The 13,792-nt window shown below is 39.6% G+C and overlaps 2 protein-coding genes across 2 annotated transcripts in view; both read left to right on the forward strand.

Annotated features, from left to right (window-relative positions):
* The window catches only part of LOC135709888 (leucine-rich repeat-containing protein 58-like), a 302,215-nt gene that overhangs the window by 17,549 nt on the left and 270,874 nt on the right, over nt 1–13,792 (forward strand). The gene's annotated exons all lie outside the window — the stretch shown is intronic.
* Nucleotides 12,918–13,792, forward strand: part of LOC135709944 (proton-coupled amino acid transporter-like protein pathetic) — a 58,032-nt gene continuing 57,157 nt past the window's right edge. The window contains exon 1 of the mRNA XM_065232391.1: nt 12,918–13,281. Coding sequence (XP_065088463.1) covers nt 13,234–13,281 — 48 coding nt within the window. The 5' untranslated portion in view covers nt 12,918–13,233. The remainder of the gene's footprint in view (nt 13,282–13,792) is intronic.

Here is a 13,792-nt window from a genome sequence, read left to right on the forward strand (position 1 = left end):
CGGGTCATCCAACCATTCTTGTTGCCACGATAATGCCCAGGGAGATTTACTTTTTTGCAAATTTTGCTTCAGATAAAAACATGATTGAGAACCCTTGTTTGTCCCCTTTAGGTCCCGGCTTTGTTTCCAGATGCTCTGAGACATAAGATCTTTGGAGCGTTTTTTTTTTAAAGCAGTTTTGTTTCACCACAGTTGAACACTTGTTTAAGGCAATACTGAACACTTTCAATTTCTTTTTTTACCATCGATCAAATGGCATCGATTTCCGGCCTCTACACAACGTCCTCTATCCAGAAATACCCATATTGTAAAGTATTTGACATATTTTCTTGAACTGGTGGTCGCCATCTTGGATTCCAAAATGATATCTGGCATCGATTTCCGGCCTCTACACGGAAATATCCATATTGTAGGGTATTTGACAGTTTTTCTTGAACCGATGACCTCCATTTTGGATTAAAAAATGGCATCTGGCATCCTTTTCCGGACCTCTACACGTCGTCCCCGTTTCGAAAATACCCATATTGTAGGGTATTTGACAGTTCTTCTTGAACCGATGGCTTCCATCTTGGATTTCAAAATGGCATCTGGCATCCTTTTCTGGATTGTACACGTCATCCTCTTTCCGAAAATACCCATATTGTAGGGTATTTGACAGTTTTTCTTGAACCGATGGCCGCCAGCTTGGATTCCAAAATTGCGTCTGGCATCCATTTCCAGCCTCTACACGTCATCTGCTTTCCAAAAATACCCATATTGTAGCGTATTTGACAGTTTTTCTTGAACTGATGGCCACCATCTTGGATTTCAAAATGGCGTATTGCATCTATTTCCAGCCTCTACACGTCGTTTCATTTCCGAAAATACCCATATTGTAGGGTATTTGACAGTTTTTCTTGAATCGATGACAGTCATCTTGGATTTTAAAATGGCGTCCGAAATCGATTTACAGCCCCTGTACACGTCATCCCTATTCCGTTTCGTGTCCTCACATTGCACAGCAACATCTTATATGGACAAGCTTTCCAGACATAACATATTATGAAAGTTCATGTGCACACTAGCGCCGCGTAGTGAGAGATTTCTTAAATAATATGACCATCATCCGAAAGGACTTGGTCACCTGAAAAACTTTGCTGAAGACAGCAACGTTCTATATGGCCAGGTACTCGAGATACAGTTTATATAGGAAGTTCACATGCACACTAGCGCTGCGTAGTGAGAGAGTTCTGAACTAATATGAACACCATACAAAAGGACATGATCACCTGAACAACTTTGCTGAAGACAGTAGCCTTCTATATGGCCAGGATCATGAAATATTCTATGTTGGACCAACGATCCATACATTATAGTACCCGTCATAAGTAACATAAAAGTGAAGCGCCTCTAGCGGCGTAGTTCCTAATTAAACCTGAATCCAATGACACAGGCTTGTTGGTCTATCCCAGTACAGTATATCCCGAAGACAGTATAGCTCTATAGATTGAAACAAATGAGATAATCCACTACAGCCCCTATTAGTGAAAATCCCATGAGCTGTAGGTATCCTTATTCGCGGTTCCTTATTCTCGCCCCTGTTACCCCGGCAATACGGATTCCTGACTGTACAGATTTTAATTATAGGTACCGTAAAACGGGGTACCTTTGATAATGCGGGTAACTTTGATAGTATAATGTAAAGATTATATTTACTCGCTGTGCTTTTTCCAAATTAGAAACATTCGTTTCATTTTGGGGGTTAGGGTATTTCCGTTGATATCGAATATAGTTTTTATAAAATATGTGTTACATATTCAACAAATATATTAAAAAACCATTTTCATGTTTTTCACCTGTTTGAAAAAGCGCTCAAACTATTACTTATGAAATGTATTCCCAATATAGCCATCACAAATTCAATGTTGTATTTTTATTCCTTGTGATGTTTTCTGATTTTTTACTCATGCAAAGTTTCATATTTAAAGAAAGTGGAGGCAAACCAGCCCAAGGCTGAAAGCCTCTTTAATAAAGTTAAATAATAATAATAATTTAAAGAATTAAATTGTTAACCCCAAATGAAAAACTGAAGTTCGGTCCAGGCACTAAAAAAAAAAGTGCAAATGATGATGATGATGATGATGGTCCCACCTCCTACCCCTACAAAGGTTTGAGCTGGACGATTTATCATTAAGATAATTAAATATGGCATTTTAACCAGGTTAGCAAACAGAATCGAACTCGTTACAATTACAGATATAAATTCCCTCTAAAGTTCACAATTGCTTCACAGAGATATACATATGACAAAGCTCAAGCTTTCACCTCTTAGTTCGTCTTTTTGTCCACCTAAAATATTCATAAGTATTACAAGCAATCAAGAGTTAATGAACAATCAACAAAGCATCCTATTACACTAGCAACCCCGCAATCTGATTCTATCATAACTTTAAATGCTTTAATTTCCGTTAAACATATTACTAACGAATTGACTATTGGATCCTCAGTACTTGTTTTAAAAATATAAAATTTGAAAAACATTAACTGGTGTAGAAATTATTTAGAATCTACTTTAAAAAAAACCTATCCATGTTACCCCGTTTTACGGTACATTAGGTTGAGTTAAGTTTATATGGCGGATCACAACCCCCGGTTCCTCACAGATCTTTCGAATTGTATTGAGGTCTCCAGCAGTTTTGCCAAATTTGAACAAATTCGGTTACGATCTGGCTTTGTAGGAGAGCTTTAAAGTTTGTCTGGGAAAATGTTTGGGAAATGGAACAAAACTATAAATTCGCTTGTTAAAATTTCGAAAATGTCACAATTTTTTTTTTTCCAAATATAGGGTTAAGATTGCAAAACTATACAGAACAACTTCTTACAAGACCGCAAATCGATTCGATTTCTGTGCAAAAAGATATCTTTTTTTTTATACTTTCGGCCTAGTGCTCTGCACATACCTAATAGCTTTTATGCAAGCCAGTAGATATTGCGGAGCACATGGCCATGAAAAAAAAACTTGCCCAGAAATCGAATCGATTTGTGGGCGTCGATGAAGTTGTTCTGAATAGTTTTTTTTTCAATCAATTCACAGGTTTTAATAAAAAAAGTGAGAGATTTTTGAATTTTTGACAAGCAATTGAACAGTTTCATTCCGTTTCCCATACATTTTCCCATACAAAGTATAAATCTTTCCCGCAAATTCAAATCTTTACCAAATTCTATCAAGGCTTAATAGAGGGCTATTCAAATATGACGTCTACTTTTGAGGGGAGGAGGGGGTCCTAGAATTTGTGACAGTACGTGTGTTGGTAAGGGAAAAAGTGGAGGAGGGGGGTAAAAAGTTACAAAACTTGTGGATATCATATTAGAGTCGAACGAAGTTGCGCTACAAAAACAAATAATTGGTGCTTTTTTTTGATGCGGACTCTTTGCTCCTAGCATTATTGATATTTAAACTTAGGAATGATTGGTCGTGAGTGGAAACTTCCTCAAGTCTGAAAACATCTTCAGGCGAAACAAGTGCTAATTGGGAAACAGTCCTATTCTTGCGATACGTTAAAAGCGTTAAGGGCTTATTGTTGTGTAAGGAAACCTCCATACACAACAATAGGCTCCTAACGCTTCTGATGTACCGCAATAATAGAACTGTTTATTGTGCAGTTTTAAAATGTGTTGTTTTTTTTTCTTAATAGAAAATAAAACTAAATTTTATAACTTTGAAGGCCCAAATAGTGGTTTCGGCTGGATTATAGGAGTTAACCCATGGTCCACTTAGTATTGGAACAAACTCTTTTGCTTGCGCTTCTAGTAAACGTTTTCGGACGCTTTTGACGTCTATTTGTTGGCAACAACTATAAAAATAACAGTGTGTTTTTTTAGTTCATAAAACACTCTTAATGAAGTAATAAAAAAGTTTTGTTAGCGGAATGCTTAAATAGAACAGCAAAAAAGGGATATCTCCCATTCATTCCACTTAAATAATTTTGGTATCCATGACAAATACGTATTTCGACTACAATGTGCAGTCTTCAACGGTTAGTTTGAATAACACTTTCTTTCTTCTGAGGATGGAACCTTTGCTATCCAGTTCGTTTGGAGCATTTACCTTTGAGCGCCAGATGACGCGATTGTGCCGTCTCATGCCGGTCGTTTGAGAAAATGGCAGAGTTGCTAGTCTTCTTGATACGTTGTCTTTGCTAGTGTTGAATTTTCCTAGAAACACCGTATGGCGCGTGATCAAAACGTACAGGGAAACCTTGACGACGAATCGGAAGCCTCAAAGTAAACGCCGGAGTGGAAGTGCCAACCGTCAGCTCCATGGAAAGGTCGTGAGGTCCATCAGAAGCAACCCAGGTATTTCCGATCGCGATTTGAGTAAAAAGTATTATGCCGCCCGTAGTACAGTGCAGCGAATTCACTACCGCGAAGGCTTACAGCCATACCAACAATCAATACGAAACTAACGATTTTAAATTGGCTCACTACTTTAGTAGCCTATTGGTCCCAAGCAAACGATTAACGTACCCTATTCTAGTTGAAATTCTATTACTACACTATGTTTGTTTTGATTCGCTATGAAAGTTTGACAGATAACATCAGGGGTGTGTGGATTCATGCAGAACATGCAGGGGTGAGTGCAATAGCTTGGGACTGCTTGGGACCGTTGTTCTGGTACTGAGTGAGCCAAAAATAATAATGATTTTCTTCGGGACCCAGTGGTCTTAGAGTTACCTCTATGGCCATACCGCGTCAGTAGGCAACCAAATCGATCACTCAAGCACATTCCCATAGCTAGAACCCGTGCTCGAAAGCTGTATGACAACCTGCTGACCAAGTCCGGTGGGTGCTTACTTATAGATGATGAAACCTATGTAAAGGCCGACTACGGACAGCTTCAAGGACCAACATTTTACAAAGCAAAGGACCGAGGAGGTGTCCTTGGCAGATTTAAATTTGTTTTTGTTTTTGTTTAAATTCGCATAGGGGAAATGACGGCTTCGACATGCCAGACTATTTTCGGCAACCCAAATTGAAACACTATTTTCACTGGATTTTCTTACGAAAACATGCAAACTGAATGCATGCAAACGATTCTTTATGCTTTCAGCTTCAATTTGACTATATTTTTACCACTGAGAAAAAGCAATCTAGCGAGGTTTTCTTGAAATGAATCACACGCACTACAAATTGTAGCTGATTTCGAGTTGCCGATAATAGAACAGCAGATTTACATGCAGTTCAAATGGAACGGTTGCCGAAGAAAAACTGGTTGCCGACAATACTCGCTCTCACTAGAGAAGATTGGAGCCTTGTAAAAGCGTTTCAAAACAGTTTTTGACAATTCTTTCGACTGAAATTGTTAGAGCAGCTGGCAGCAAAAGATTGTAAACAAACCAATACTGCATATGTGTGCGTTCCTTAGAGAAAAAGGCTATAGAAAGAAGGTCGCTGCTTAGGTTGCCGAGAATACGTAAATTCCCCTATATGATCTGGCAGGTAATTCGCAGTTGCGGCCAGAAGACAAAGGTTTTCATCACTGAGAAAATGATGTACTCGGAGGTTTACAAAATCAAATGTCTCCAGAAGGGAATTCTGCCCTTCATCCAGTCACATGATGGTCTGGTGACATTTTCGCCTTATCTTGCGATTTATCCATTCAATATTTATATTTTAACTCATTAGTAGTATTAGTAAATTTACAAGACATGTGGATCATATTCGACCGAGATAATCAACTTTTAAAAGTGTCCGAAATTCGAGTTTAAGTGTCCGAAATTTGAATCGGCACGGTACTGTTTTCACAAATGCCCTGTTGGAAAAGTATTTTTTTTTATAATTACTTTATTTGTACTGGCTCAATCGAATAAACTTTACAGAGCCGAGTTATCCTTTGCGTTATACATTATTACTGTCTTAAATTTAAAGTTAAAGGAACTGGACCGAGTACTCGCGGTTGTCTCTAGGTTAGTGGAGATTTACAATTTTTTTGATGGGAAAAGGGAAGAAGGAGGTTTGAAATGAGGTTTATGATACAACAATGTTGGAAAAGTAGTCGTGACTCAAAATTATTTTACTTAAAAGGAACAACTCTGCAAAATTTCCGCTAAATTGTAAATGATCGTTCAGGATCGTTTCGCGAGCCTTCGTGGAATGCCTTGGTCGCTTTCTAGGTATATTGTTTGGTAGGGGAAACAGTCCTATTGTTGCGGTACGTTAGAAGCGTTTGAAGCCTATTGTTGTTTATGGAAGTCTCCAAACACAACAATAGGCTCCTAATGCTTCGTACATACCGCAACAATAGGACTGTTTCCGCTACTATCTTCGAATAATAGAAAGGCAAATTTCAGTGAATTGATTAAGGATGATGGAATAACTCCATTTTGGCGTTATTTTCCGAACATAGCGTTGCATAGTTTGTTGTTTAACGACGCAGATTATTTAATGAATTGTCCATGAAAAAGTGGGTTGTAAAATAGCCATCATCTTGATCACTAATAGTGTGTAAGCAAACATCGATTCCATCAAAATACTGATAAAGCCCCTTTTTTTTCCTTGATTTGTTTTCCGTCGATCTTGTTTTCCGTACTGAGCACAAATGCTACTGAGGCCAGGGAGGCAGCTCCCACACCTGAACCCTACCTATCAACCTATCATTTAGCTTTATTGCTTTTATTGTAAATTGATGCAGTTTGCTGTACAGGCTACTTCAATACTACCCAAAAAAGAAAGCTTTAAGGGGACACACCTGTCGAAATCTCTAAAAAGAAGGGTATTTTTTGTTATTTTTTAGAACATTAGATTAAATGCAATCACATCACTTATTAAGCAACATATCAGCTATATTTTTGAAAAAAATACCCGAAATATTAGTTTTACACTGTTGGCAGCCAGACACATGCAAGCGATCAAAACATCTAAAATCTAACATAGGATTTTTTTTAATTAGCGAAATTGTTAAAATGGCGGCGCTTGAAAAAAAAAATCCATTTTCGTTGAAAAAACTGCTACTCAAATGAGCATGCCCACGGTGGCTTCTGTGTTATTGCCAGATCAGCACACAGAGAACCAATAACGATTCTTGGGACTAGCAATCATCCTCAATGTGTAAAAACTGGTGATCTCAAGCTAGGCAATACCAGCTTCAGCCGCACCCGAACACAGGTCAAGAAAGAAATGGTTTAGAATATGTTGACGCGACACTCGCTTTGCTAAAAGCCGAGAACACCTCTGCACTTCCACGAGGAATCACTGGGATGTTGGGTAAGCAGATTGGGTTTGCAGCAAGATTCGTTTTGGTAAACGATAAGCTGAATTGATGTCTGAACGATCATATTTATAACGCAAACGAGCTTGAGATTGAATCCACGGTCTTCTTCTCAGTAAGCAAAAACGTTTGCCACTAGGCAAACGAGCTCCTTTTAATCATCGAGTTGCTGTTATTACCATGTAGTCATATTAACAAATAAAACGATTGAAAAATCTTGAATGTGGATAAGTTTGAGATTAGACTCACGATGTTGTGATCAGTAAGCAAAAACGGTCGCTCTAAGGCCACCGAGCCCTTCATATTACATCATACCGCTATTCGAGTTGTTGTAACCACCGATGACGACGACGACAAGTTTCGCAAAATGATGTGCGATTGATCTTCAGCAAGCACACTTCCCAAGCTACAATTTTTGTTCTATTGAAATTTTATAGCAGTTGATATAACCACATTATAAAACCTTCACCGACGACCACATTACTTTAACAACCTCCTGTCAACCGATATAAAGTCATGTCATGGACAATTGGCCCAGATTTAATGCACCCAAGTAACAATCTACATGCTTGGAAGATTTATTCTAATTTTATCATTGTTTATCATAGCATCCCATGCAGCCTGTGGATGTATTACGGTTTTATGTGGTTGTCATAAAATCAGGCCGTCAAGTCGTCGTTAAAACCGTTTTATGACTACAAATTCAATCTCTAGGTTCGTAGTTTTAACGGTAGCTGTAAGGTGGTTCTGTATCACTACTTATAACTGAAGAATAAAACCAGAACAAAACATGCAATCATGATTTATGGCATACTTTTCATGACCGATATAAAACTTGAAGCACTCTCATACCTTCATTAAAGCCTCCATACAACTATCATCTTTATCAGAGGCTCAAGAATCACCGATAAGAAATATACTCAAACAATATCAAAAAATACTCTGAAAATTGTTACCATCTAATACGTCCGTAAAAGTAGTAAATCCACGATCCTGATCCTAGAGCTCTGCGTTTTTTTTTATAAACATTAGGAACTGTGATGATAGAAATAATTTGGGGTTGTGACATAAATATGAACCTGGATGTCCATGGGACCGTCTTCCGGAAGATCCGAAAAATCCGTAAAAGTGGTCAATGTATGGAACTGATCCTATAGCTCCAAGATTTTTTTGAAAACACCTTTAACTGTCATATATGAATTAATTTGCGGTCGTGACATAAACATGTACCTAGAAGTCCATGGGACCGTCCTCCGCAAGATCTAGAACATATTTAAAAATGGTCAATCCTCGAAACTGATCCTAGACTTCTACGGTTTTTTTTTTTTTTTCGAAAGCATGTGGAACTGCGATATAAGAAAGAATTTTGGGTCATGACATAAACATGGACCCACATGGCCATGGGGCCATCCTCTGGTAAGTCCAGAACATCCGTAAAAGAAGTCAAACATCCGGAAAAGAAGGAACTGTGATATAAGAATGAATTTGTGGTCGTGACATAAACATGTACCTAGATAGCCATGGGACCGTCCTCCGGAAGATCCGTACAAGTGGTCCAGTGGTTTCTTATATCACAGTGTTTTAAAAATTAACTGCAGAGCTCTAGGATCAGTTTCACAGTATAACAAATTTACGGATGTTCTGGATCTCTTGGAGGACATTTCCATGGCCATGTTTATGTCACGACCCTAAATTCTATCTTAAATCGCAGTTCCAAGAGTTTTCGAAAAAAAACTACGGGGTTTTCACAGTTTTATGGATGATCCACTTTTACGGATGATTCAGATCTTCTGGAGGACGGTCCAATGGCCATCCAGGTTCATGTTGATGTCTCGACCCTAAATTCTTTCATATATCACAGTTCGAAGTGTTTTCAACAAAACTACGGAGCTCTAGAAACAGTATCATGGATGGACCACTTTACGGATCTTCCGGTGGACTGTCCCATGGTCTTTCGGGTTCTTGTTTATGTTAAGACCCCAAATTCATTCTAATATCACAGTTCCACGGTTTTTTCGTTCTTGGATCAATTTTATGGCTTGCTTGCTTGCAATCGGGCTAAGGCCTTGTTGTCCGCTGCTGTCCGAAGAAGTTTCCTCCACTCTACTCGATCCATGGCCAGACTTTGCCAGTCTCGTAGCCTGCGAAGGGTCCGCAGGTCGTCTTCTACTTGGTCGATCCACCTTGCCAAGAAGCTGGATGGGCTTCTGAAGATCGTGTCGCTCTTCTGATCACACCTTCTAACACGATGTTAAATAGCAGACACGAAAGTCCATCACCTTGCCGTAGCCCTCTTCAACATTCAAAGGGACGCGAGAGTGTCCCCGATACTCGAACAACGCACATCACTCGATCCATCGTCACCTTGTTCAATCGCGTCAGTTTATCCGGAAGTCCGTACTCGTGCATAATCTGCCATAGCTGATCTCGATCGATTGTGTCGTATGCGGATTTGAAATCGATGAACAAATGATGTGTGGGCACGTTGTATTCGCGGCATTTCTGCAGAACCTGCCGAATCGCGAAAATTTGGTCCGTGGTAGCGTGGGCACCCATAAATCCCGCCTGATATTGCCCTACGAACTCTCTTGCATATGGTGAAAGACGGCGGCATAGAATTTGGGAGAGTACCTTGTAGGCGGCGCTCAGCAGTGTGATCACGCGGTAGTTGCAGCAATCCAACTTGTCGCCCTTTTTGTAGATTGGGCATACGACACCTTCCATCCACTCCTCCGGTAATATCTCCTCCTCCCAAATCTTGGCAATTACCCAGTGCAGCGCTCTAGCCAGTGCTTCACCACCGTATTTTAATAGCTCACTTGGATATTGATCTGCACCAGTTGCTTTGTTGTTCTTCAGCCGACCGATCTCCTCCTCAACTTCTTGAAGACCAGGGGCCGGTAGCCTGCCGTCTTCTGCGCGTGCTCCAAGATCGTGCCACCTTCGTTTTCTACTGCATCACCGTTGAGGTACTCGTCATAGTACCGCTTACACCTCTCAATTTTATGGAGTGACCATTTTACGGATGTTTTTGATCTTCCGGACGACGGTCCCATGGCTATCTAGGTACATGTTTATGTCACGACCACAAATTCATTCTTATATCATAGTTCTTAACGTTTTTGGAAAAAAAAAACTGCGGAGCTCTAGGATCAGTTTCATTGATTGGCCTCTTTTACGGATGTTCTGTACTTACCAGAGGTTGGCCCCATGGCCATTTGGGTTCATGTTTATGTCATTACCTCAAATTCTTTCTTATATCGCAGTTCCACATGCTCTCGAAAAAAACCGTAGAACTCTAGGATCAGTTTCGAGGATTGACCATTTTTAAATATGGCCTTCTAGGTACATGTTTATGTCACGACCGCAAGTTAATTTATGTATGACAGTTAAAAGTGTTTTAAAAAAACCATGGAGCTCAAGAATCAGTTTCATACATTGACCACTTTTACAGATTTTTCGGATCTTCCGGAGGACGGTCCGATGGCCATCTGGGTCCATGTTTATGTCACGACCCAAAATTCATTCTATCATCTCATTTCTTAGTATTTTTCAAAAACCTTGGAGCTCTAGGATCAGTTTCATGGATTGACTACTTTTACGGATTTTCCGGAGGAGGTCCCATGAACATCCAGGTTCATGTTTATGTCACAAACTCAAATTATTTCTATCATCACAGTTCCTAATGTTAAAAAAACGCGGAGCTCTAGGATCAGGATCGTGGATGTACCACTTTTACGGATGTTCCGGATCTTCCACTGGACGGTTCAATATCCATCTGGGTTAATGGCCCAAATTCATTCTTATATCACAGATCCTAATGTTAAAAAAAAACGCGGAGCTCTAGGATCAGTTTCATGAATTGACCACTTTTACGGATGTTCCGGATCTTCCGGACGACGGTCCCATGGACATCCAGGTTCATGTTTATGTCACAACCTCAAATTCTTTCTATCATCAGGATCGTGGATTTAATAGTTTTACGGATGTTCCGGATCTTCCATTGGACGGTCCGATGGCCATCTGGGTCCATGACCAAAATTCATTCTTATATCACAGATCCTATTGTTAAAAAAACGCGGAGCTCTAGGATCAGTTTCATGGATTGTCCACTTTTACGGATGTTCCGGATCTTCTGGAGGACGGTCCCATGGCCATCCAGGTACATGTTTATGTCACGACCCCAAATATTTTTTTTTATATCACAGTTCCTAATGTTTTCAAAAAAAAAACCGCAGAGCTCTAGGATCAGGGTCATGGATTGACCACTTTTACGGATGTTCCGGATTTTTCGAGGACCGTTCTGTTGTCTCCAGGATCCATATATAGGAACCATGACTGTATTCTGGCTAATTGTGAACATTTGTGTCCATTAATCTAAAATACAGATCTTGCGCAACTTGCAAAACCCTAAAAAACACATCTTTCAAAAAAACGTGTAACAACTCTTTTCACTTTTTTAAAAAAGTAGACGACTCTATTTTCAAACTTTTTACAATCAAAATTATTTACAAACCCAAGGAGTTCTAAAGGTACCACAATTTTTGAAATTCATTAAGAAATGGCTAAGTTGTGCCGTTACACGTTTTTCGGAGGCATCGTATTCGGAGTGTTAAACGCAAACCTACTTCGTTCGACAAATCAAACGTTAAATCTAATCATCCTGTTGAAAAGGTGTTAACGCATTCGAACATTGCGTCCGACAAAATTATCGAACAGTCCACTCGGATCAGATCAACAAATCAGATAGTCTAAACGTACCTTAAGTAAAATTGTTTTCACTTTTTATTTTGGATGAATTGGTCTAAATATTTAATATTCTACAATTTTAATGCTTACTAAAAATGCTAAATTCTGGGAATCATTAGATCTGTCAAAAATCTTCTGAGTCCGTTCTAAAATTAATCATATCTTTTTAAAATTGAGAATTACATCGGAGGCTAGATGGCTTTCTCAATTTTAAAAAGATATGATTAAGTACTTCGTTGAGTTGGTCAACCTAAGGAGCCTATTACATAATTATTTTACAAGAACTTGTAACATGTAGTTCCCATTTAAAATATAATTAATTTCAAGTAACAAGTACTTGTTAATTTCAGTATGTATTAAGGTTCAGATAAAATTGTTATTGAAAAGAAGCACTACATTTAAACGATGTAGTTTTCCATGGAAAAAAAGTATGATGATAATTGAATTCAGACGCTCCTCTGATAAAATAAATGTAACCTTAAATAGCACCTTTGTTCGAAAAGTAGGGGAGATTCATTTGTCGATTTTAGGAATCATTGTGTTTTAGTAGAAATGAATCACAACTGTTTTGTTTAGCTATCAATTATCCCGAATCTTTGTTAAGTTTTCGTTCTATTGATCTCTGAAAACAACAATCAACAACAATTTGCATTGACGTAAACCGTTCGTTTACTAATCTACTCATGCTCGTGACACATTGTGACAATTTTGAACTTCTCCACTTCACACCTCACAACAAGTTGTCACATCACTACCTTCGCAGACATACGCAGTTGCACAACATCACCCCCTACCCAACCACCCCCTCTGCTGTAGCGTCGCACGCGTGAAGTGTGCAACATTCACGTGCAACCGATATGGGGTTGTGTTGCGTGCAATCCGGGTTGTTCGTTCTTTACATCCATCACCGAATTGAACCCGTTCGCTTCGCTCATTCGTACAGGAAAGCTCGTGACAAACGGACGTACTTTTCACTCGCTCCTTCTACGCCCGCTCGACTTTATCGGTGGATAGCAAAACCGAACCGTGAACTCGAAACAATTTCTCCGACTTTGTGAAGGACTTTGACAAACTTTGATCTGATAGCTCCAGCAATTGCCTAGAAGTGCGTGAGTGTGACAAAGTGCTTGTAATAGGAAACGCATTGCTAACCGGAAACTCGCTTAAAATTGAATCCCGCTGAATATAGTGATTTGACAGTGCTTGACCCCCTTGTTGCATAGAACCCCGCAGCCAGAATGGATAACTTTAAGAAGAAAGCGAACCGCCCCAATTTGGAGTACACGGTAAGTGATATGATTGTTGTTTAGTCTAGAACCTCCGTCCGTTTAGTTCCCAGGCCAAGGTTGAGCTTTGTCTCTAAGAAAGAATAAGCGCTAATGGGGTGGTGGTGTGTTTCACAAATGGGACCAAAAGCGTGAGGAAACTAAACTGACCGTTGCTCGTTCCGTTCGTCTGTTGGACGAGATATTGGTCTTCTTCAGCCGGACCCAGCTTAGAGAGTGTAGATTTGGGTGGTGCTGAGCGTGCGCTGCGCAGTGTTTCAGCGTGTAACGTACTTGGGGATAAATTTAGGATCGCTCTTTTCTGTCGCCCCGATCGCGGTCCGTTCCGCGTCACGGCGCCCGTGAATTTTCCTGCGAGATGCTCACGCGGGAAAGAAGATGTCGAGATAAACAGAGGGGTTATTTTTTACGTCGCTCGATTATTTAGATTTTTTTTTTCTTTTCGGCGGTGGTGAATCGTGGGAAGTATGTAGGCAGTGGAAGCATGCAGTGGGGAAGTAACAGCGATTGC

Source organism: Ochlerotatus camptorhynchus, unplaced genomic scaffold (genome assembly GCF_037179485.1).
Source record: "Ochlerotatus camptorhynchus isolate MF236.1 unplaced genomic scaffold, CSIRO-AGI_Acam_v1.1 ptg000367l, whole genome shotgun sequence".
NCBI lineage: Eukaryota > Metazoa > Arthropoda > Insecta > Diptera > Culicidae > Ochlerotatus > Ochlerotatus camptorhynchus.